The 24,535-nt window shown below is 49.5% G+C and overlaps 1 protein-coding gene across 9 annotated transcripts in view; it reads right to left on the bottom strand.

The window, feature by feature from the left end:
- Window positions 1-24,535, bottom strand: part of ABCC1 (ATP binding cassette subfamily C member 1 (ABCC1 blood group)) — a 187,297-nt gene that overhangs the window by 109,726 nt on the left and 53,036 nt on the right. For all 9 annotated transcript variants that reach the window (XM_039478044.2, XM_074381615.1, XM_039478045.2 and 6 more), the window contains exons 3-5: window positions 23,129-23,254; window positions 16,557-16,694; window positions 15,592-15,717 (exon numbers count right to left, since the gene is read on the bottom strand). In XM_039478044.2, coding sequence (XP_039333978.2) covers window positions 15,592-15,717; window positions 16,557-16,694; window positions 23,129-23,254 — 390 coding nt within the window. The remainder of the gene's footprint in view (window positions 1-15,591; window positions 15,718-16,556; window positions 16,695-23,128; window positions 23,255-24,535) is intronic.

The raw sequence follows: 24,535 nt of genomic DNA, 5'->3' as shown, positions 1-24,535 counted from the left end.
CTCACCTCCAAGACTCAGTTTTTGCATCTGGAAAATGGGAGTAGTTTGTACTACTGCTTGCTCGGCCTACCCCATGGGACTGCCAGGAGGGAGAAGTGACATGAGGCCCATGGGACTGTGTTGTAAATCAGAATTTCTCCAACGTAAGGCATGGAGGTGGTGGTGTTTGCTTTCTAGGCTGGGTAGAAAATGTTGCATTGCAGGCTGGTTTTTCATCTGGAAGAGCTGATGCCTTCCTGCCCATTTCCATGGTTGGACAGTGGGTTATCAGGGAATTGCAAACCCATTTCACCTGGAGCCCAAGTCCTACCCACTGTGAAAGACCAAGGTGCTGTTAGGCAGAGAAAGGGGGAAGGGGTGGGACATGGCGGTCAATTATTCATTTCTCGGGCAAAGATATGGGCAGGACTTGCTTATGGGGCAAGATGTGGGTGGAGTGCTGCAGAAGGAGCTGAGAACGAGGCGGCAAGGCCCCTGCTCCATTCAGCCTCCCACCCAGGGAGAGATAGACATTAAGCAAACTACAGTGCAAATGAATATATCAATTCAATCAGAACTATGATCAGTGCAAGCGGCAACAGAGGAAAAAGGTCAGAGTGCAGAGAGAAAAGAAGGTAGCAGGGGTGGAGGGGCAGCTTCCATGTGAAGCAGTGCACAGCACAGCGTTAGCTGGCACGACTGAATCCCAGCTGTGCCATTTCCTAGTTAGGAGACCTTGGGTCAGTTCCGTGGTGAAGATTAAATGAGATCAAACATGTTAAGCACTTAGAATAGTGCCTGGCACAGACTGACAGCTCAAGAAAGGGTAGTATGAGTAGCAGTAGTAATAATAATAGTAGTAGAGTGACAATGGCCTCTGGTATATGGAAACATCAAACTGTACACCTTAAATATATTCCTTTTTGTTTTCGAGACAGGGTCTCACTCTGTCGCCCAGTCTGGAGTGCAGTGGTGTGATCACAGCTCACTGCAGCCTCGACGTCCTGGGTTCAAGTGTTCCTCCCACCTCAGCACCCCCAAGTAGCTGGTACCACAGGCGCACACCACAACACTCAGCTAATCTTTTATAGGTGGGATTTCACGATATTACTTGAGCTGGTCTCAAGCTCCTGAGCTCAAGTGATCCACCTGCCTCAGCCAACCAAGTCCTGGGATTACATGCATGAAACACCCCGCTCAACCCATGTTCCATTTTTATTTGTCAATATACTAAAGCTGAAGGGGTTGGGGAAAAAAAAGTCCAACGGGTTCCCAATACACCAAGTGCTGTATCACATGCTTTAAATATCAGAAGTATCTATGGCCCACAGCTGTGTCTCTATGTAATATCATGCTTTAAATATATGAAGTATCTAAGGCCCTCAGCTGTTTATAAATAAAGTTTTATTGGAACATAGTCACACCCATTCATTTACTTATTATAAATGAACATGGGTGCTTTGGGGCTACACAGCAGAGTTGGGGATTGCCACAGACCCTGACAGACTGCAAAGCCAAAAGCATTTATCAGCCGGCCCTTTCCAGAAAAGGCTGGCAAACCTGCCTACCTCAACCCTCACAACATGCTAAGACACAGTGATTAAGGGCTGAAATCAGGCCTCAAATGAGTCTTTCGCCTGCAAATCCAATCTTCTTTCAGCCTTGGCATCGACACATAGGGCAGAGACAGTGAGGGGAGGCTTGACATGCAGTCCACGTCCAGCGTAACAAGACCCGCAAATTCCAACCTTCCCTCTGGCCAGTGAAACTGAGTAACTGAGTACCCCTGCAAATGCAGTAAGGTCATATGACAGATGGAACACTGCGCAGTTTATTTATTTATTTTGAGACAGTCTTGCTCTGTCACCTAGGCTGAAATGCAATGGCATGATCTCTGCTCACGGCAACCTCCGCCTCACAGGCTCAAGCGATTCTCCTGCCTCAGTCTCCCAGGTAGCTGGGATTACAGGCGTCTGCCACTATGCCCAGCTAATTTTTGGTAGACACAGGGTTTTGCCATGTTGGTCAGGCTGGTCTCAAACTCCTAACCTCAAGTGATTGGCCTGCGTCAGCCTCATAAAGTGCCGGAATTGCAGGCGTGAGCCACCACGCCCAGTCACTGCAGTTTCTAATATGCACACTCAGAGAACTTAGTCAAATTCTTCTTCCCTGGCTGCCTCTATTCTATGGCTCTAAATAATTTTCAGATTATCTCAAGTAACAAATACGGAGACCAACACGGGGCCCCCCTTCACTGGCAAAAAAGGAAATAGCCTCTTTTTTTTTTTTTTGAGACAGTTTCACTCTCGTCACCCAGGCTGGAGTGCAATGGCGGGTTCTCAGCTCACTGCAGCCTCCACTTACCATATTGAAGCTATTCTTTTGCCTCATCCTGCCACGCAGCTGGGACTACAGGAGCGTCCCACCACGCCCGGCTACTTTTTGCATTTGTAGTAAAGACCAGGTTTTACCATGTTAGCTGGGCTGGTCTCAAACTCCTGACCTCAAGCGATCCACTTGGCTCAGCAACGCAAAGTGCTGGGATTACAGACATGAGCCACTGCGCCCAGCCTGGAAATAGCCTCTATCTGACATGGAAGACCTTACTTGATGACAAAGACAACTTCTAAAGTAGGTCAAGGGTCGACAACAAATTAGGAGGAAAAAAACATGGGGCACAGCGTCATCATTCAGGAAGCATCTCACTTAACCCCAACCAAGGAGACTCTTCTGACATCATACACTAGGTACAAAAGACAGAGTCACCTTCAGGGGGTTTCCCAGCTGTAGGCACTGAAATGTAGCAATTTATGTCCCAGACAGCATGAAAGAAGCTTGGGAAATGGTCCCTCCTTCATTTGAAAATGAAAAGAATTCAGAGAAGTCCTGGCTGAAGGCGCAGGGAGGAAAAGTCTGAGTCATGCAAACAGTGATATGTGTTCTTGGCATCCATCATATCGACATCTATGTTTGGTACCAGATGAGCTGGCCAGAAACCCTGTGGGTTAAACCAATTAGGTTCAGCCGCCCTCGGCACTGATTCTTGGAGCTCAGGTTAGTTTGCAGATTTTGTCTGGTCTTTCAGCATGTTGGCCTGTTTTTCAGAAACTCTCTGGGCTGCTGGTTCTAATGGGTTTTCTGCTGGTTACCTCCACTCTGCACTGCCTAAGTGCCGCTGCCCCCCACCCCACCCCACCCCTGTGCTCAGCAGGAGGAGATGTGTGCAGCAGCAATACAGCTTAGAGCAGCAGTCCTCAAATGCAGCTCTGTCACCAGCATCGCTGGCACCTGGGAACTTTTTGGGAACCACAAATGCTTGGGCCCCATCCAGATCTACTGTATCAGAAACTGGGGGGGTGGTGACCAGTAATCTGTGTTTCAAGTGTGAGAACACAGTGGGAGGGTTCCTGACACATTGCCACTGTGACCCTCAGTGACTGCATCTGTAAGGTGGGGAGACTGACCATCCTACCCTGCCGTGAGGACTAAATAATACAGTGTACCCAGCTGTTATCCTTATTATTAGACGAAGCCTAAATGCCCAGCAGTTAGAGACTTGCCAGCATAATAGCTACTTACCAACTGCCCAAACTGCCGCCCTGCCCAGGACCTCCATTTCCTCTGCTGGAGCACACCTCCTGAAACTTTTCCCATGCCCTTTGCCCATGAACTTGTCTGTTTTGTTGTTTGTTTGTTTTAAGAGATGGGGTCTCACTACATTGGTCAGGTTAGTCTTAAACTCCTGGCCTCAAGAAACCTTCCCACCTAGGCCTCCCAAAGTGCCAGGACCACTGGTGTGAGCCACCGTACCTGGCCCTTTTTCTGGTTTCTGACGCTGTAGTGGGCACAAGTGAATATCCTGGCTCAGCCTCCCTCTCTACCTGCCTGGGCGCCCACAAAGCCTTTTTCGGAGCCACCAACTTCACCCCCATGTCCAGTGTATCGTCTTCCTTTCAGCCTAAGAATCTTCCAAAACATGTCCAACCTGAGCGTGTCATTCCACTGGTGAAAAATCTTTCCTCAGCTCCCACCATAGTAGGATGAAAATTCCAAGTCCTGGCTGGACAGGATGGTTCACGCATGCCTATAATCCTGCCACTTTGGGAGGCCAAGGCAGGGCATCACTTGAGCTCAAGAGTTTAAGACCAGCCTGGGTAACATCCTGAAACCCAGTCTCTACCAAACATACAAAAACGTTACTCAAGCGTGGAGGCACCCAACTTCGGTCCCAGCTACTCAGGAGGCTGAGGTGGGAGGATCGCTTGAGCCTAGGAGGTAGAGGGTACAGTGACCTGAGACCACGTCACCGCACTCCCAACTGAGTGACCGAGACTCCATATCAAAAAAAAAAAAAAAAACCAGTAACAAAATTCCAAGTGCTTATCGTGATCCATAATTGCAGCCTTGATCTCTGATGCTGGGCTCCCTGGCTCTTGCCTCTCTTTTCACTTACGTTGTAGCCCTTCCAATCTAGCGAAGCAGAATTATTTTTTTCTTTCTTTCTTTTGAGATGAAGACTTGCTCTGCTGCCCAGGCTGGAGTGCAGTGGCGAGATCTCGGCTCGTAACCTCTGCCTCCCAGGTTGAAGCGAAGTCTTCTGCCTCAGCCTCCCGAGTAGCTGGGACTACAGGCCTGTACCACCACACTCAGCTTTTTCTATTTTTGGTAGAGACAGGGTTTTCACCACGTTGGCCAGGCTGGTCTCAAACTCCTGAATTCAGGTGATCCACTCGCCTCGGCCTCCAAAAGTGCTGGGATTACAGGCATAAGCCACCCACCTGGCCTAGCCAAGCAGAATTCAAAGTGGTTCCAAACACCCATCAGCTCTCTCACCTAGACCTTTGCACATGCTGGTTGCTTTACCAGGAGCACCTACTGTACCACCCCACCACCTCCAGCCATATTCACCTTGCTGGAGCCTCTGACTCCTTAGACTTGAGCATCCCCTCCCCTCCCTGGATGCTAGGCCTGGATCCTCATGCCAAGTCAGGGACCACCCCCAGCCCCCACAACTCCCAGCACTTCCCTCCCTCAGAGCCCCCACTGTCCAGACTGCAGTTGTGGTTTAACTGCCTGCCACCACCTTCCATCTCTCCTCCGGGGCAGTGGTCAAGATTTGTTTCTTTCTAGCTCAGCCCCTGGCACAATGCCTGATTATTAAATCACTGAAAGCATAATGGACAAATGAAAAAAAAAACGGAGTTTATAGCGAGGTAATCAATAATCCAAGATCAAGCCTGCGTGATGGAGGGGGAAGGGGAAGCAACCGAGACTGATCACAAGGCAACTTCCTCGAGTCCTTGCAATGTTCTGTATCTTGATTCATCAAATGTTAACTTGAGATCAGTAATTTCACTGTATGTAAATTTTAAGGAAAAACTCAGAACTGTAAACAAATACTGAGCTCTAGCTAATGATTTGCTTGGAAGTAGTTGCATGAAAGCATACTAATGCATTTTGAAATAAATTTCAGATACCAAAAAAACTAGGTTCAGTGGCTCAGGCCTGTAATTCCAGTACTTTGGGAGGCTGAGGCAGGAGGACTGCTTCAGGCCAGGAGTTCAAGACCAGACTGGGCGACATAGCAAGACATCATACCTATAAAGAATTTAAAAACTGGCCGAGCATGGTGGCTCACGCGTGTAATTCCAGCACTTTGGGAGGCTGAGGCAGGTGGATCACCTGAGGTCAGGAGTCCAAGACCAGGCTGACCAAAAAGATGAAACACTATCTCTACTAAAAATACAAAATTAGTCAGGTGTGGTGGCACATGCCTGTAGTCCCAGATACTCGGGAGGCTGAGGCAGGGGAATCGCCTGAACCCGGGAGGCGGAGGTTGCAGTGGCTCAAGATTGCACCACTGCACTCCAGGCTGGGCAACAAGAGCAAAACTCGGTCTCAAAAAAAAATTTTTTTTAATTAGCCAAACACAGTGGCATGCACTTGTAATGCCCTAACTATTTGGGAGGCAGAAGCAGGGGGATCATTTGAGCCCAGGATTTGGAGGCTGCAGTGAACCATGACTGCACCACTGCACCCCAGCCTGCAAGACAGAGTGACACCCCATCTCAAAAGCAACAAACAAAACACAAGTAGCTTGTTGGCTGGCTGATTAGCTATCTGCTGAGACAGATATGTGACAAAGCAAGTTTAGCAAAATGTTAACTGTGGTTCTAGGTACCAAGTATATGACTGCTCGCTGTAGAATTCTTTCAACTTTTCTGTACGTTTGAAAATGTTTATAGTAAAATGCTGCGGGAATGCTCCACATTGTATGGACAGGGACTAAAAACACCTCTTACTGCAAATGAGCTGAGTAGTTTTCACTGAATGCTCCAAACCAGTGATTTGCAACCCGCGACCACCCAGAGATCTTGCTAAAATGACATTCTGACTCAGGAGGTCTGGGATGGGGCCTGAGACCCAGCATTTCTAGCAAGCTTCTTCGAGATATCAAGCTGTTGCAACTGGTCCAAGGACCACCCCCAACTTTCAGTTGGGACCCACTAAAGATCTCCTTTGGCCTTGATCCTCTTATCTGTGGGACCCTCCTCCCGCAACCCTAAACCACAGACTCAGTGCCAACGAGATAAAAAGCAGGAGACTGGGGCCAGGCAGGAGCCCTTGGGAGTGTGGGCTAGCCCTGCCCAGGCTCCCACAAGCCAGGAGAACAGATGAGGAGCCCCACAGAGCAGCCAAAGCCAGAATAGACATCTCAGTCACAAAGTGGGAGCAGAGCCAGCTGGGAGGATTGGCTGACTCAGTGACTCAGCACAAGGTGTCCTGGAAGAGCCAGCCCCGCAGCTCCCACCCTGACCCTGCCTGACCCCAGCCACCCCAGGCCTTGGCTGATCACTCTGAGGACAGGCGACAGGTGATGGATGGCCTCTGCTGCTCTGAGGACGGGAAGGCAGCAAGCCTACACTCTCCTCATCTTTCCAGCTCCACTGTGATTCAATCTCTCAGAGTGACGCAAAGACAAGCGTCACTTGTCTTTGTGACAAGTGTCACTTGTCTTTGTGACAAGTGACGCAAAGAGGACGTCTCACTGTCCTCCTCCCCACACCACAGGGCTCCGTTCTGGGGTGGGAAGAGGAGGCGCAGCCAACATCAAATGGAGATGCAACCAATTTATAAGGAGGGGCTGCTGAGGTTCACAAAGAAAGAACACCAACCCAAAATCATGCGTCTTACCGATTCTCACGGGACCTGGTTCCTACCCTTCTTTGCCCCCATCTCAATTGCTAGCTAGCAACATGGTTGGTTTGTTTGCTTGCTTGCTTGTTTGTTTTGAGACAGGGTTTCATTCTGTCACCCAGGCTGGAGCGTAGGGGCACAATCTCGGCTCACTGCAACCTCCACCTCCCTGGTTCAATTGATTCTCCTGCCTCAGCCCCCTGAGTATCTGGGATTACAGGCACCCACCACCATGCCCAGCTCATTTTTGTAGTTTTGGCAGAGATGAGGTTTCACCATGTTGGCCAGGCTGATCTCAAACTCCTGGCCTCAAGTTACCCAACCACCTCAGCCTCCAAAGTGTTCGGATTACAGGCACAAGCCACAGTGCCCAGCTGGTTATGTGGTTATTTGACTGCTTACTTGGGCTGTTCCCCAGCTAACTCACAAGCTTCCTCTTTTTTTTTTTTTTTTTTTTTTTTGCTTTTCTTTTTTTGAGACAGGGTCTTGCTCTGTTGCTCAGGCTAGAGCGCAGTGATGCAATCACAGCTGACTGCAGCCTGAAATTCCTGTGCTCAGGTGATCCTCCCAACTCAGCCTTCCAAGTAGCTGGGACTTTAGGCAGTACCACCTCCACACCAGGCTAAGCAAAAGCTTGCCAAGGACATACAGCAGACTGTATGTTCCAATGAGAGCCAGAACAGGAACTGCACCCCAAAAACTCTTCTTACAATGAGACACGGCCATTCACCCATTCAGAAGTAGGGTATGTGACCCTTCCCTTTAGGCCTGGGCTGACTTTTGTGACTGCCTCAACCCACAGGGCATGGTGGGAGTGGCATGGTGACTTCTGGGACTAAGTAATAAAAGATGACACCACTTCTACCCAACTCTTGCCTCTTAGGGCATTCATGCTTACAGACTAGCCTCCATGCTGTGAGAAATGCGGGCCACACAGAGAGACCACAAGTAGGTAGCCACCCCAGGGAAGGTTCCAGCTAATGGCCAGCATTAGCCACTAGGCAGGAGGATGAGGAACCTTTGATTCAACTCAAAATGGTTAAGATAGTAAATTTTATGTTACCTATTTTTTTCCCAAAATAAACAAATGCAAAATGTTTAAGGAGAAAATAAGGCTCTTGGCTGGTCATGATGGCTCATGCTTGTAATCCCAACACTTAGAGAGGCTGAGCCAGATGGATCACTTGAGGCCGGGAGTTCCGGACCAACCTGGCCAAAACAGCAAAACTCTGTCTATACTAAAAATATAAAAATTAGCCAAGTGTGGTGGCATGCATCTGTAATCTCAGCTACTCGGGAGGCTGAGGCATCAGAACTGCTTCAGCCTGGGAGGTGGAGGTGGCAGTGAGCCAAGATCATGTCACTCTACTCCAGCCTAGGCAACAGAGACTGTCTCAAAAAAAGAAAAGAAAACTCTTGGCACAGTGCCAGCCTTTAGCAGCTCTCTAGATATGTTGGTTCTGTTCCTCTTCCCTTCTGTATCCAAGTGTGACTATAGGAGAGACTGAAAACCACCCAGCTGAGCCCAGTCAACACCCAGTACCGTAAAACACCATTGTAAACTACTGTTGTTGTTTCATACAACTAAACTCAGTGGTTTGTCATGGAGTAATAGATAACTGGGATATATTCTGAAGAAGATCAGAATATGCTACCTCAAAATACCCACCTTTGGCATAAGGACTCTTTTGAGCTGAATATAATCAAGCAGTGAACACATAAAGAACTCTTCGCCCTTCTTTTAAATCCCTAAAAGCAGGACATAAATTTCCCTTTGTGATGGTCTTCCCCCTCCTCTCCTCCATACCACGTGAACTATTTATCACTGGCAGCACCAGGATGGGTCTGCACAAACAATCCTTACTAAACCAACACTCAACTTCCTCCCGTATCTTTACCTTCTCACAGTTTGGTACCTCTAGAAGCCCAAACCCATTTTCTCTCTGCCTGGTCACTTCTCCACCAGTTGATTGCCCTTTGTTGAAGGCATACAAGCTCTCAGGCCTTACCACTCTGTAGGATTTTAATCTCTCTTCTGTGAGTTCGCCCCCAGCCCACCCGGAGCTCATGTATATATAAACATTTTCGCCTGCTAATCTTTTATCATATGACTTGCAGGCCCTAGCCACTGAACCTAACAGAGTAGAAGGAAAGCATTCCCCTGGCCCCCATAGTTCAAACCGTATCTATTCTGCATACTGCAGTGTCCCTAGCACGAAGCACAATATACAATAGATGCTTAAAAGATGTCTGCTCAAAGGATTAAGGGACCAAGGTTAAAGCCCAAGGTCTGCCAAACTCTGAAATGAAGATCCTCCTCCATCACACCATGCTGTCTCCACCAACAGACATAGGTATATGTCAGGGTCTAACAACTCAACCTCCCTAAGCCACAGTTCCTTCAGGTCTTAAAAAAATATTTAAAAATCTTATTCGGGCATGGTGGCTCACACTTGCAATCCCAGCAATTTGGGTGGCCAAGGTGGGCAGATCACTTGAGCCCAGGAGTTCAAGACCAGCCTAGGAAACATGGTGAAACCTCCCCTCTACTAAAAGCACAAAAATGAGATGGGCCTGGTGGCACACACCTGTAGTGCCATCTACGTAGGAGGCTGAGGCAGGAGAATCACTTGAACCCAGAAGGCAGAGGCTACGGTGAGCCGATATCGCACCACCACACTGCAGCCTGGGTGACAGAGTAAGACTCTGTCTCAAAACCAACAAGAACACAAGGCTATTGTGAGGTTTGTTTGAGACAGAGTTTCACTCTTGTTGCCCAGGCTGGGGTGCAATGCCACAATCTCAGTTCATCACAACCTCTATCTCCCAGGTTCAAGTGACTCTCCTGCCTCACCCTCACGGGTAGCTAGGATTACAGGCATGCACCAGCACGCCTGGCTAATTTTGTAATTTTAGGAGACAGGGTTTCTCCATGTTGGTGAGGCTGGTCTCAAATTCCCAACCAGAGGTGATCCACCCACCTTGGCCTCCCAAAGTGCTAGGATTACAGGCGTGAGCCACTGCGCCAGGCTATTTTGAGGTTTCAACCAAGCTCCTCAAACTTTTCTGCGCACACAGATTACCTGGGGAGCATGTCAAAGTGCAGGTTTCAGTCTCGGGCAGGACCTGAGATTCTGCACGTCTAACATGTTCCAAAGTGGCGTCAGTGCAAGTGGTCATGGATCCCAATTTAAGAAGCAGGGGTTTGAACGAGATTTTTTTGGGAGGGCTGCACAGTTCCCTCCTGTTTCTTCCTGGTAATACTAGAAGAGAGTGAAGGCAGAGAAGCAGCTGAATCTGATGTCCCATGAGGCCCCATGCAGAACTCACCCTTATCTAAGACATAAAACACGAGCCACATGTACTGAGCACCTCCCCATGTAACACAACGGTGAATTACCACTGCAGGCCACCGTGTGCCAGGCTCTGTCTTAGGCACTGAGGTTACAGGGTGGATACTGCCATGTGCCTGACACAAAGCCATTATTTAGCCAGGACCCTGCTGTTCAACAGTTATAACCAAGATAAGTGACGTGATTCTGCAGATGGCCAATACTGAGTTCAAATCTCTGCTCTACTACTCACACTGAGCAAGGCACTTAGGTCGGAGATTATTTATTTGTCTTTAAAATGAGAAAAATAGTACCAAGTTCTCCAGGGCTGCTGTGAGAGTTAAGTGAGACATGCATATGAAGAGCTTGGCATAGTGCTAGTGAGTACACAGCAGGCATCTAATAAATGTTGATTCCCATCCTTGCCTTGCACAGCAAGAAAGACTGCCTGAAAATGGAAAGGAGACAAAAAAGGAAGCTACAAAGTCATTAGAGCTAAAGAAATGCTTAGACCAGGGGTGGACTATCTACTTCTGTGAAGGGCCAGACGGTAGGTATGTTAGACTCTGTAGGTGCTACAGTCTCCGTAGCAACGACACAACTCCACTCTGCAGCATGAGGCACCTGTAGACACTACGCGATGAATAAGCATGGCTGTGTTCCAATGAAACTCTACTTACAAAACCAAGCAGCAGGCCAAATTCGGCCTATGGGCTGCTGGCCAACTCCTCCTGCTCTAAACGCCAATCTGCAAAAAGGTAAATGGCACCCCCACGGGATTCCTGAATAGGAATTCGAAGAGATTGTCAGGCTTGCTGGACAGAGAATGTCAGCCAATCAAAGTGTTCTCTCCTGGACACGTGTGCAAACATCAGAAATGCACCAGCCCACACACCCACATTTGACGCCGTGCTGATCTCACCACACAAGAGGCAAACCACAGCCAGGCACAGTGGCTCATGCCTGTAATCCCAGCACCTTGGGAAGCCGAAGTGACAGATTACTTGAGGTCAGGAGTTCGAGATGAGCCTGGACAACATGGTGAAACCCTGTCTCTACTAAAAATACAAAAACTAGCTGGGCCTAGTGGTGCACACCTGTAGTCCCAGCTACTCCGGAGGCTGAGGCAGGAGAATCACTTCAACCTGGGATGCAGAGGCTGCAGAGCCAAGATCGTGCCACTGCACTTCAGCCTTGGTGACAGAGCAAGACTCCGCCTCAAAAAAAAAAAAGAAAAAGAAAAAAGAGGCAACCCATAGTGTCTTCTGTCCTCTTGGAGTACCAGGAGTGCCGCAGGAGGAGCCGGGGGAGATGAGACAGAGACAGAAAACAATGACTGCAGGGAAGAGTTGGGGTGTCCCAGCCCCCGACAGCGCAGCCTTCCAGCCGCCAGAGCTGAGAGCTTCATGCCACCCACGGTGGCAGAGCAGATCCCAGGCCCAGGCAGCCAGGAATGCAGAAAGTCGGAAGAAAGGGCCAGGTCAGCTCTGTGACTCACCCCGGTACACATACACCCACGGGAGAAGTGAAAAGGAAGTTATCCAGATTCCCAAGGGAGATCAGAAATCAGAAAGTCCCTCCTTTAAAAAGCTTCCAGAACCATCCATGGCAAAAGAGCTCTTCCCAGGCTCCCAGAGGAAGCCTAATGGGTCAGGTGATCCCCACACCAGCCAAGCAGCCCCAATCAAACACAGTTTACTCTCAGCAATCTAAGGCCTGCAGCCACCAGGTCAGGTGTGACTTGTTTTGTATTAATTGCAGTACAAAAGAATGGCTTGGCTGGGCACGGTGGCTCATGCCTGTAATCCCAACATTTTGGAAGGCCAAGCGGGTAGATCACTTGAGGTCAGAAGCTCAAGACCAGTCAGACCAACACGATGAAGCCCTGTCTTTACTAAAAATACAAAAATTAGTCGAGCATGGTGGCGGGCGCCTGTAATCCCAGCTACACGGGAGGCTGAAGCGGAAGAATCACTTGAACCCGGGAGGCAGAGGTTGCAGTGAGCCAAGATCGTGCCACTGCACTCCAGCCTGGGTAACAAGAGCAAGAATCCATCTCAAAAACAACAACAACAACAAACAATAATGGCCCAACACTTGACAAATGGGGACACTTGGCTGTCACATACTCACACACACTGATAACATACACAACAGTCGCTGACTCATGAGTCCCTCTTCTGTGCCAGGCGTCAGCGAGGGATCCAAAATGGGGTGACCCACGTATGGTCATTGCCTTTGTGAACTGTACACATATGCAAACACATACAACACAAAGACACACACACACACACACACACACACACACACTCTCACACACATACATGAACATAAGCACACTAAGCAGCACGCATTCACACATTAGCACATACATGCATATACATGCCTGTGACTGCACAGACAAGAACGCACATGCATACACACACATACACACAGATGCATAGGAACACAGACGCATGCACTTGCTCCTTTCTCCAACCCAGCTCCTCTCTAAGCAAGGAAATACCAACACGGGGCTCCTCGAACATACACTGGGACATGCATTATTTTTTTTTTCTTTTCCTTGTCACAAAGGCTGGAATGCAGTGGCATGATCTCTGCTCACTGCAACCTCCGCCTCCCAGGGTCATGTGATTCTCCTGCCTCAGCCTCCCTACTAGCTGGGATTAAAAGCATGCACCACCATGTCTGGCTAATTTTTGTATTTTTAGCATAGATGGCGTTTCACCAAGTTGGCTGGGCTAATCTTGAACTCCTGACCTCAGGTGATCTTCCTGCCTCAGCCTCCCAAAGGGCTAGGATTACAGCCACCATGCCCAGCCTGGGACATGTGTTTCTAAAATCTCTTGGTTATCATCAGCCTCCTCCTCCTGGCTGATGCCCAGCAAGCCCTTTTATCACCCACGAAGCGAGCCTCTGACCTTCACAGAGGTCAGGCCAAACCCAAGAGAACCACAGAGCTGCAAAGTGCTCCCACTGCACCCTGCCCATTGCCAGCTGACTAGCCATGAACCGGCATCAAATAGGTGCTCCAAGGCCGCCTGCCACACTCACAATAAAACCCAAGCAGCTCCAGGCACCGGTGGCTCATGCCTGTAATCCCAGCACTTTGGGAGGCTGAGGTAGGCGGATCACCTGAGGTCAGGAGATCAAGACCAACCTGACCAACATGGAGAAACTCTGTCTCTAATAGAAATACAAAATTAGCCAGGTGTGGTGGTACAAGCCTGTAATCCCAGCTACTTGGGAGGCTGAGACAGGAGAATCGCTTGAACCCAGTGGGCAGAGGTTGCAGTGAGCCAAGATCATGCCATTGAACTGCAGCCTGGGCAACAAGAGTGAAATTCCGTTTTAAATAAAATAAATAAAACCCAAACAGCTCATCCGGCTCACAAGGGGACGGTCCCACCTCTCAGGCACCCACCATCTCTTGGCCTTCCCCTGCCACGCTGGCTTCTCTTGCTCTCCTGTCCACACCTCCCACCCCAGTGCCCCTGCACTTGCTCCCCTCTGACTGGAACAGTCTTCCTCTAAGTGTTTGCTCCACCCACTCCCTCGCCCCTTTAGGTCTGTGCTCAAATGCAGTGTTTCTGGACTGGCCTTCCCGGATCTCTCTTATCAAAACTGCAGGTGGTCCAGGGCAACATAGCCAGAGTCCATCTCTATTAGAAAAATAAAGAATATAGGCTGGGTGTGGTGACTCATACCTGTAATCCCAGCACTTTGAGAGGCCAAGGTGGGAGGATCCCTTGAGCCCAGTGGTTTGAGACCAGCCTGGCCAACATAGTAAGACCCCATCTCTAATTAATAAATTAAAACTTTGCCAGGCTGGGGATCGGGTGGAGGGAGAGCATCAGGAAGAATAGCTAATGAATCCTCAGCTTGATTCCTAGATGACAGGTTGATCTGTGAAGCAAATCACCAGGGCATACATTTACCTATGTAACAAACCTGCACATCCTGTACATGCACCCCAGAACTTAAACGCTGAAGAAAAAATTTGCCAGCCGGGGTCAGTGGCTCATTTCTTCAATCCCAGCACTCTGAGGGGCTGAGGTGAGTGGATCATGAAGTCAGGAGATTGAGACCACCCTGGTGAAACCCTGTCACTACTAAAAATACAAAAAATTAGCCAGGCATGGTGACATATGCCTGTAGTCCCAGCTACTTGTGAAGCTGAGGCAGGAGAATCACTTGAACCCAGGAGGCAGAGGTTGCAGTGAGCCAAGATCACGCCACTGCACTCCAGCCTGGATGACAGAGTGAGACTCCGTCTCAAACCAAAAAAAAAAAAAAAAAAATTGCCAGGCATGGTGGTGCACGCCTGTAATTCCAGCTACTCCGAAGACTGAAGTAGGAGGATTGCCTGAACCCAGGAGGTCAAGGCTACAGTGAGCCAAGATCGTACCACTGCACTCCAGCCTGGGCAATGAGCAAGATCCTGTCTCAAAGAAAGAAAAAACAAAAGAATTGAGACAAATGAAGTGTTCCCTTTTGTTCTACCAGCAGAAAGCGTGCCCATCTCCACACTCCCCACTGACGAGTTTCCGCATTTACAGAATTTCTCTGAAACTCACAAAAAAGACCAAGGGTCTGAAACTCAAATCCCTGGGGGCCAGACACCTGCCACAAGAGACGAAAGCACCCCAGTATAATACAGTAGGGAGTGGTGAGGACTCCGGCAACTCCGCAGCTCCGCCCTGTGGAATTAGAAGCCTAATCTGTCAGAAATTCTCACTTTTCCAGAACATCTGGACAGCTCGAATTCATAAAAAATACTGATTTTTAATTATCTGCTCACATTTTCCAGAATCACCATGCCAAGTGAAAAACCTACAGGCCTACAAGACACAGCAGTTCACAACGACAAAGCAGATTCTCTCCTTCAGCTCCCCCAGCCACATCTAAGCCTCAGTTTTTCCATCTGTAAAGTGGGCAGGATGATATTCCCTGTACCAGGGGTTGAGGGAGGCTGCAACGAGATCCTGGATGGACCTGAGAAATGTTAGCTGGTACTGTGTCACGCTTCTCTCTTGCACTCACATACACACACGCACACACACATGTCTATGGTCACACTTACAGGATCGTGGATGGTTTCCGAGAACAGGGGTGAGCGATCTGAGAAACAGGACAAGACGAGCTGAATGAGCACAAGGGTAAAGTAGACATAGAAAGTGACGTCACGAAACAGGTCCATCCGAGCATCCTGCATAGTGGGTAAGGAAAAAGGAAAAAGGTCACATTCTGGGGCTGGGCACGGTGGCTCACGCGTGTAATCCTAGCATTTTTGGAGGCCAAGAGAGGCGGATCACGGGAGGTCAGGAGTTCGAGACCAGCCTGGCCAACATTGTGAAACCTCGTCTTGACTGAAAATACAAAATTTAGCTAGGTGTAGTGGCAGGTGCCTAGAATCCCAGCTACTGAAGAGGCTGAAACAGGAGAAGGGCTTGAACCCAGGAGGCGGAGGCTGCAGCGAGACATCGTGCCACGGCACTCTTCCAGCCTTGCCACAGAGTGGGATTCCATCTCCAAACAAAAAGTGCGCACTCCTCGAAATGCCTAGGAGCAGCCCACGGCAGCCAATGTAAACAACATTTCTAGCCAGAACAGCAATTGACAGGATAAAGGTAACATGAGGACAAGCCTAGGGTCCCCGGGGGGGAAGAGTCACTCTGCAAACACTGCTCCCGGCTCAGCTCCAATCCCAGCCCAGCAGCATTTGCAGCTACCTGTCTTGCTGTTTCCCGCTAATGGGGACACCCTGGCATCTGCCCCACAGCTCCTGCCCTTGGAGGTCCCATGGGAGCCCCTCGGAGGAACACAGACAAATCAGGCCCTGGGGAAAGAAGGTTCTAGAACAAAGGCTGGGACTGACTTGGTGAGGATTTGGTGGGGTAGGGAAGTTTCCAAGTAAGAAGCCAGGTGCATGTGGTACCCACCCCCTGGTTCCCATGGCAACACATAGGTCCAACGCAAGCCAGAGGGACCCAGCATCTCTCCCCCTGGGGCCACGGAAGGAAGATGAGGAACGAGGCTGCCACTTACCGCTTTTAAGGCAGTCATGATTTTGGATCTCAGGATGGCTAGGGCACACAGCAGGGCTACCAGCCAGAAAGTGAGCATGATCCCTGAGGACTGAACTCCCTTCCGCCTCTCTAGCTGAATTAAAAAGGTGGCAAGCAGCTGAGGAGAGAAGCACACGACAGGAGTTGGTGATTTTTTTTTTTTTTTTTTTTTTTTTGAGACGGAGTTTCACTCTCGTTGTCCAGGCTGGAGTGCAGAGGCACAATCTCAGCTCACTGCAACCTCCGTCTCCCAAGTTCAAGCAATTCTCCTGCCTCAGCCTCCCAAGTACCTGGGACTACAGGTGCCTGCCACCATGCTCGGCTTACTTTTGTATTTTTAATAGAGATGGAGTTTCACAATGTTGGCCAGGCTGGTCTCAAACTCCCGACCTCAGGTGATCCGTTTGCCTCAGCCTCCCATGGTGCTGGGATTACAAGCGTGAGTCAAAGCGCCCAGCCAACAGGACTTAAGAGAGGGCAGGACCTGGCTGGGTGCAGGGATTCACGCCTGTAGTCCCAGTACTTTGAGAGGCTGAGGTGGGTGGATCACCTGAGGTCAGCAGTTCGAGACCACCCTGGCGAACATGGTGAAACCCCACCCCTACTTTAAAAAAACTACAAAAATGAGCCAGGCATGACGGCAGATGCCTGTAATCCCAACTATTCAGGAGGCTAAAGCAGGAGAATCGCTTGAACCCAGGAGGCAGAGGTTGCAGTGAGCCGACTTCACGCCATTCCACTCCAGCCTGACGAACAAGAGTAAGACTGAGTCTTTAAAAATAAAAATAAATGTTTAAAAAGAGGGCAAGACCATCATCTTTGTATTCATTCATCGTTTATCTCCTGATGCAGGACACCATCGTAATTCTTTTCTTTTTAAGACCGGGTCTCACTGCATTGTCCAGGCCGGAATGCAGCAGCCTGACCACAGCCTGGTCCCTGTGAGCTGGCAGACCATAAACCTGGAGTTAAGGGCTGCCCCTCAGCTCAGAGGCTCCAGGCCCTGCTCCACCCCTGCCTCACTAAGCACCTGCAGGCAAGTTACAGAAGCTCTTGGGCCCTCCAGTGCCTCCTCTGCAAAATGGAGATGCGAACAGCATCAACCTGGAAAGCTGCAGGGGTTGAAGGAGCCCATGTGTCGATCTGGGATGGGACAGAAAGGTCAGGGGGAAAGCCTGGTTTTGGTTTGTTCTTGTTGGTGATGTTGTTTGAGACAGAGTCTCACCCTGTTGCCCAGGCTGGATTGCAGCGGTATGATCACAGTTCACTGTAAGCCTCAAACTCCTGGGCTTGAGCGATCCTCCCACCTTGGCCTCCTGAGAGGCTGAGACTACGGAGAGCCACCAGGCCCGTACAATTTTTTTTTTTTTTTTCCCAAAGACACTCTGTTTCCCACACTGATCTTGAACTCCTGGCCTCAAGCAATCTTCCCATCTCAGCCTCCCAAAGTGTTGGGATTACAGGGGTGAGCCACCCATCAGGATGAAGGCTCCGTTTAGAACAGACATCAGCACACTTTTTTCCGAGACAGGGTCTCCCTCTGTCTGCCCAGGCTGGCGCACAGTGACGCCATCACCACTCACGGCAGCCTCAAACTTCCAGAGTCAAGCAATTCTCCCACTTCAGCCTCCCGAGCAGCAGGCACCACAGGCACATACCACCATGCCCAGACAAACTGTTTTTGGGGGGTTGAGATAGGGTCTTATGATGCCTGGGCTGGTCTGGAACTCCTTGCCTCAAATGATCCTCTCACCTTCACCTTCCAAAGTGCTGGGATTTCAGGTGTGAGCCACTGCTCCCGGCCACACTATTTCTTGATGGACCACATAATTAATATTTTGGACTTCACGGGCCAAAGATACTACATCAAAACTACTTGGCCAGGTATAGTGGCTCACACCTGTAATCCCAGTACTTCGGGAGGCCAAGGTCAGGAGATCGAGATCATCCTGGCTAACACGGTGAAGGCCTATCTCTAACAAAAATACAAAAAATTTGCCAGGTATGGTAGCGCGTGTCTGTAGTCCCAGCTACTTAGGAGGCTGAGGCAGGAGAATCGCTTAAACCCAGGAGGTGGAGGTTGTAGAGAGCCAAGATCATGCTACTGCACTCCAGCCTAGGCGATAGAGCAAGACTCCATCTCAAAAAGAAAAAAAAAAACTACTCAGCTCTGCCACCATAGTGTGAAAGTGGCCATAGCCAAATGTAAATGAATGGTCACGCCTTCATGTCAATAAAACTTTATTTAGAAATACAGGCAGAGTACCTGGAATGAAAAACAAAACCCACATGCCCTGATGCTCCAAGTTCCCGGGGTCAGCCTCTGGCCCATCTCCCCTGCTCTCCGCCTCGCCCATCTTTGCTCGAGCCACACAGAACTCTCAAGTTCTCCCTGTGACCCCAGGACTTCACATGTGCTATTTTCCCCAACTGGTCTGCTGCCCTCAGGTCCTTCAACGTTTTAACAACCTGCTTGGCTGCACCATCCCTCCCTCAGAGCAGCCTCACTATCTCCCAGCCAAGTCAAGCACCCCTCCCTTCCTCCTCATGGCACTCTGCATACACTTAACACTTGGTGCCTTTTTGAGGACTCATTTGTTTAATGCCTGTACAGCCAGACTATATGCTTGTGTCTCCAATGCTTGCTACGGAGTAGGGATAAAAAAATTTTTAAAAATCAGCCAGGTGCAGTGGCTCATGCCTGTCATTCCAATACTTTGGGAGGCCAATGCAGATGGATCACTTGAGGTCAGGAACTGGTGATCAGCCAGGCCAACATGGTGAAACTCCATCTCTACAAAAAATATAAAAGTTGGCCAGGTGTGGTGGCACATGCCTGTAATCCCAGCTACTCAGGAGGCTGAGGCAGGAGAATTGCTTGAACCCACAAGGAGGCTGAGACAGGAGAATTGCTGGAACCCCTCAGGAGGCTGAGGCAGGAGAATTGCTGGAACCCCTCAGGAGGCTGAGGCAGGAGAATTGCTTGAACCCCTCAGGAGGCTGAGGCAGGAGAATTGCTGGAACCCACAAGGTGGAGGTTACAGTGAGTCGAGATCATGCCACTCACTGCACTCCAGGCTGGGCAACAGAGCAAGACTCTGTTGAAAAAAAAAAAAAAAAAGTGTGCTGGCTGCATCCTGTCCCATTCCCAGTGCCTGCATATTCTGGTTCCCTGGGATATACTCAGAATGTTCCAGATGCATTCACAGCAGAGGTGGTCCTCCGTTCCATCCAAGAGACCTCACGTGAACAAAACACCTCTCAGCCAGTGCAGCTCAGAGTCCCCTGAGGGATCAAAAGACCCAACCCTGAGACCATCACCCGTGTCCCCAGCATGAGAGACAAAGGCATCAATGAATGATCAAAAGACCAGGAATGGCTGGGTGCGGTGGCTCATGACTATAATCCCACTACTTTGGGAGGCCAAAGCAGGTGGATCATCTGAGGTCAGGAGTTCAAGACCAGCCTGGCCAACATGGTGAAACCCCGTCTCTACTAAAACAACAGAAAACTTAGCTGGGCATGGTGGCATGTGCCTGTAATCCCAGCTCCTCAGGAGGCTGAGGCAAGAGAATCACTTGGAGGCAGAGGTTGCAGTGAGCTGAGATCACACCATTGCACTCCAACCTGAGCGACAAGAGTAAAACTCCAACTCAAAAAAAAAAACATGACCAAGAACAAGGAAATTAAGGGGGGGATGACCTACTCAAGTCAAAAACAGCTGACCAGGTGTGGTGGCTCATGCCCGTAATCCCAGTACTTTAGGAGGCCAGGGCGGGCAGATCACTTAAACCCAGGAGTTAAGACTAGCTTGGGCAAGATGGAGAGAGACTCTGTCTCTATTATATTGAAATAGAAAAAAACAAAAACAAAAAAAACCCACTCTAATACCCCACTGCCAAAACACTGAGCCCAAGATCCGAATTCAGGACAAAGCAAAGCCCTTTACTGACTCATTCCCTCCATGTTTATGGAATGCTTACTGCATGCCAGGCACAGTGCCAGGCTCTGAGGGTCCAAAGGGGAACCAAACCCCAGGAGAGACAGGCACAAAGCAGAGAGCCCCACATGTGCCAAGCCACACGCTGGGCCCAGACTGGAAGCTGACTCCACCACTTGCTCACCAGATCACCATGGGCCAGTTCCCTATCCTCTCTGTACAACAGTTCGCTTATCTAACACACAACAGGAGGATAATCGGTAAACAAACATAAATGGATTAATAAGTAAAGGGATTAGGCCAGTCCTAATCTGGAAGAGAGTGGATAGCACGTATGTGTGCTCTGGGCAAGGCATGGTAACTCACATCTATAACCCTAGGGGACCCCAGGCAGGAGCATCACTGGCAACCAGGAGTTTGAGGCCAGCTTGGGCAACATAGGTAGACCCTGTCTCTACAAAAATAACAAATTTAGCCAGGCGTGTTGGTGCATGCCTGTGCTCCCAGCTACTGGGGAGGCTGAGGCGGGAAGATCGTTTGAGCCCAGGAGTCCAAGCCTGCTGTGAGCTGTGGTCTCACGCCAGTGCAGTCCAGCCTGGGCAACTGAGTGAGACTGTCTCTAGAATTTAAAAAATAAAATAGTAAAATAAAGCCTCATGGTCCTTGGCAATCTGGCTATACGTTGCCTTTCCTGACCTCTCTGTCATGCCCACTCTCTAGCCCCTCAACCTTCACACCGTGTTCCTTTTTCACAGCTCATCTCCCTCCCTGCATACTCCCCTTAACCTTCAACCCCTCCCTAGACAAACCGTTTTCCCTGTTTAGAATGTCCTGCCTCAAATTTGTTTTCTTTTCTTTTCTTTTCTTTTTTGAGACAAGGTCTCACTCTGTCGCCCAGACTAAACCACAGTGGTACGATCCCAGCTAACTGCACCTCCACTTCCCAAGTTCAAGCGATTCTCCTGTCTCAGCCTCCTGAGTAGCTGGGACTACAGGCGTGTGCCACCACGCCTGGCTAATTTTTGTATTTTTAGTATAGACGGGGTTTCACCATGTTGGTCAGGCTGGTCTCGAACTCCCGACCTCAAGAGATTCTCCAGCCTCGGCCTCCCAAAGTGCTGGGATTACAGGCGTGAGCCACTGCGCCCGGCCTCCCTCCCCCTTTTACAACACTTAAGGGCTACGCTCTCTGAGAACTGTCTAATCATGACTCAGAAGTGGCAGTCTGCAGGGGCTGAAAGCATGGCCACTGGGGCCCACTCAGCTGCACACTAGTGGTGTGACCTTCAGCAGGACACTTAACCTTTCTGTGCCTTGTTTCATCACCTGTAAGACGGGAATAAAGCAGTACCCATCTCGTCTACGGCCATACCACCCTGAATGCACCCGACCGCGTCTGACCTCAGGAGCTACGCAGGGTCAGGCCTGGTTAGTGCTTGGATGGGAAATGCCGGGTGCTGCAGGCTTTAAAAACAAAGAAAGCAGTACCCATCTCACAGGGCTGTTCTGAAAATTCAATTTCAAGACACGTGAAACAACAAGAATACTGCAAGGTACATACGTCCTGAGTTCTTGAAGCACGTCAGCTGTGATTAATAAAGTTCATTCCTTGTCTCTACTACTCACTAGTCCTGTGTCCCCTCGGACAGAGCAGTTTCCTATTTAGCTTAGCAACCCACCCCCTGTGCCAAATGCTGAAAACTCAAGGCTATCAGGTCCCAGGCAGTTAGTATGTAAGTGACCAAAGTAGCCAGTACAAAAGCAAAGTACAGCAAACACAATAAAAGGGGGCATCTGCCAGTCAGAATCAGGGGCAGGGAAGACGACAGGGCCCTGTGGGGACTGTGGCAAACTGGACAACACATGCCCCAGCCAAAGACTGCAGCTGGGACCAGGAGCAGTGGCTCGTGCCTATAATGCCAGCGTTCTGGGAAGACCAGACAGATGGATCACTTGAGGCCAGGAGCCTAAGATCAGCCTAGACAACACAGTAAGATCCCACTTCTACAACCAAAAATTTAAATTCACCAAAAATTAGCTGGGCATGGTGACACACAGCTGTAGTCCCAACTACTCAGAAGGCGGAAGTGGGAACATGGCTTGAGGCCAGAAGTTTGAGGCCGCAGTGAACTATGGTGGCGCCGCTGTATCTCACCCTGGATGAAAGCGAGACCATGTCTCCTTAAAACGGAAAAAAAAAAAAAGGCTGCAGTTGTATCCCAGCTCCAGCTGATTCCGGCCCTAAAAAATTGTAATTCTAGTCTTGCCAGACCATTAAGTTTTCCAAGAAAAGCCACATTTCTGGGTTTTACTGCCAGGTCTGTGTGTGTGTGTGTGTGTGTGTGTGTGTGTATGTGTGTGTGTGGCGTGTGTGTGAGTGTGTGAGTGCATATGTGTGTGTGTGTGTGTGTGTATTTTTAGTAGAGATGGGGTTTCGCATGTTGGCCAGGCTGGTAAGTGATCCGCCCACCTCAGCCTCACATAGTGCTGGGATTACAGGCATGAGCTACTGCGCCCAGCCTGTGTCTTTGTATTTCTAAATGCCAGTTACTACATTTGGTCTCCACTGAGCCCGGCAGATCACCCAGGGGTCACTGCCAGCTCCTACTTACCATGGTGATGCCCAAAAGAGTTGGGCTGACCAGAAACACTGGGGCCAGGAATATGCCCCGACTTCTTTCCCAGAAAGAGTAGAAGAGGTCTGCCCAGCAGACGATCCACAGCAAAAATCCCAAGGCCTGGAAGAGAAGCATATACACATCCTCCAACCTTCAAATGATCAACCACAGTCCTAGGACACGGTGAGTTTCCTCTGGAATAAGGACAAGTCCTTGGGAGGGGAGCTGGCGTCCGGGCCGGCACATGATGGTCTACTGCCAGCTTGCTATGCCCCACTGCCTCCAACAGGACTATCTGTCTGGTCACCATTCCCCCCAGCACCTGAACACTCAAGAGCTCAGCCCACAGCTCATCTCTATCTGCAACCCCAGCGCCCTGCCCAAGAAAACCCTCCATGACAACCATTCATTCAACCGGTATTTACTGAGGGCGCTCTGTGAGTCAGATATTTCTCAAGGGGCATCCATTCTCAAATGATTCAGAAAAAATCAATTATAGCATGCATAGAGAGTGAGAGAGCAAAAGCTCTTGATAAAACAAATGTAGCAAAAGATTAAAAATCAGTGAATATAGGCCAGATTCATGCCTGTAATACCAGCACTTTGGGAGGCTGAGGCAGGAGGATTGCTGAGAGCCAGGAGTTCGAGAACAGCCTAGGCAACAAAGTGAGATCCCAGCTCTAAAAAAAATTTTTTTTTTTTTTTTGAGACGGAGTTTCGCTCTTGTTACCCAGGCTGGAGTGCAATGGCGCGATCTCGGCTCACCGCAACCTCCGCCTCCTAGGTTCAAGGGATCCTCTAGCCTCAGCCTCCCAAGCAACTAAGATTACAGGCGTGTGCCACCATACTCAGCTAATTTTTGTATTTTATGTAGAAAAAGGGTTTCACCATGTTGGTCAGGCTAGTCTCAAACTCCTGGCCTTAAGTGATCCGCCCACCCTGGCCTTGCAAAGTGCTGGGATTACAGGTGTGAGCCACCATACCTGGCCCATAATTGCAATTTTCTTGTAGCTTTAAATTATTTCAAAATAAAAGCAAACTTAAAAAAAAAAATTAGGGGTCAGGCATGGTGGTTCACACCTGTAATCCCAGTACTTTGGGAGGCCAAGGCAGGAGGACTACTTGAAGCCAGGAGTTCAAGACCAGCCTGAGCAACATAGCAAGACCTGCTATGTACATAAAAGTAACAATTGGTCAGGAAAAATAAATACACACACACACACACACACACACACACACACACACACCCCTTAAAAAAGCTCACCCTTCAGTAAGGGGGGAAGAACTGATAATTTCCCAGTAACACCTTGAGAGCAATCCTATCATTCCTGTTGCATAAATAGGGAAACTGAGGCTTGGAGGGTTTAAAAAAATTTGCTCAAGGCCAAATACTAAGTGGCA

The sequence above is a fragment of the Saimiri boliviensis genome, chromosome 12 (assembly GCF_048565385.1).
Source record: "Saimiri boliviensis isolate mSaiBol1 chromosome 12, mSaiBol1.pri, whole genome shotgun sequence".
Classification (NCBI taxonomy): domain Eukaryota; kingdom Metazoa; phylum Chordata; class Mammalia; order Primates; family Cebidae; genus Saimiri; species Saimiri boliviensis.
Note: the sequence above shows the minus strand (reverse complement) of the source record. Positions and strands in the feature narration are given on the sequence as shown.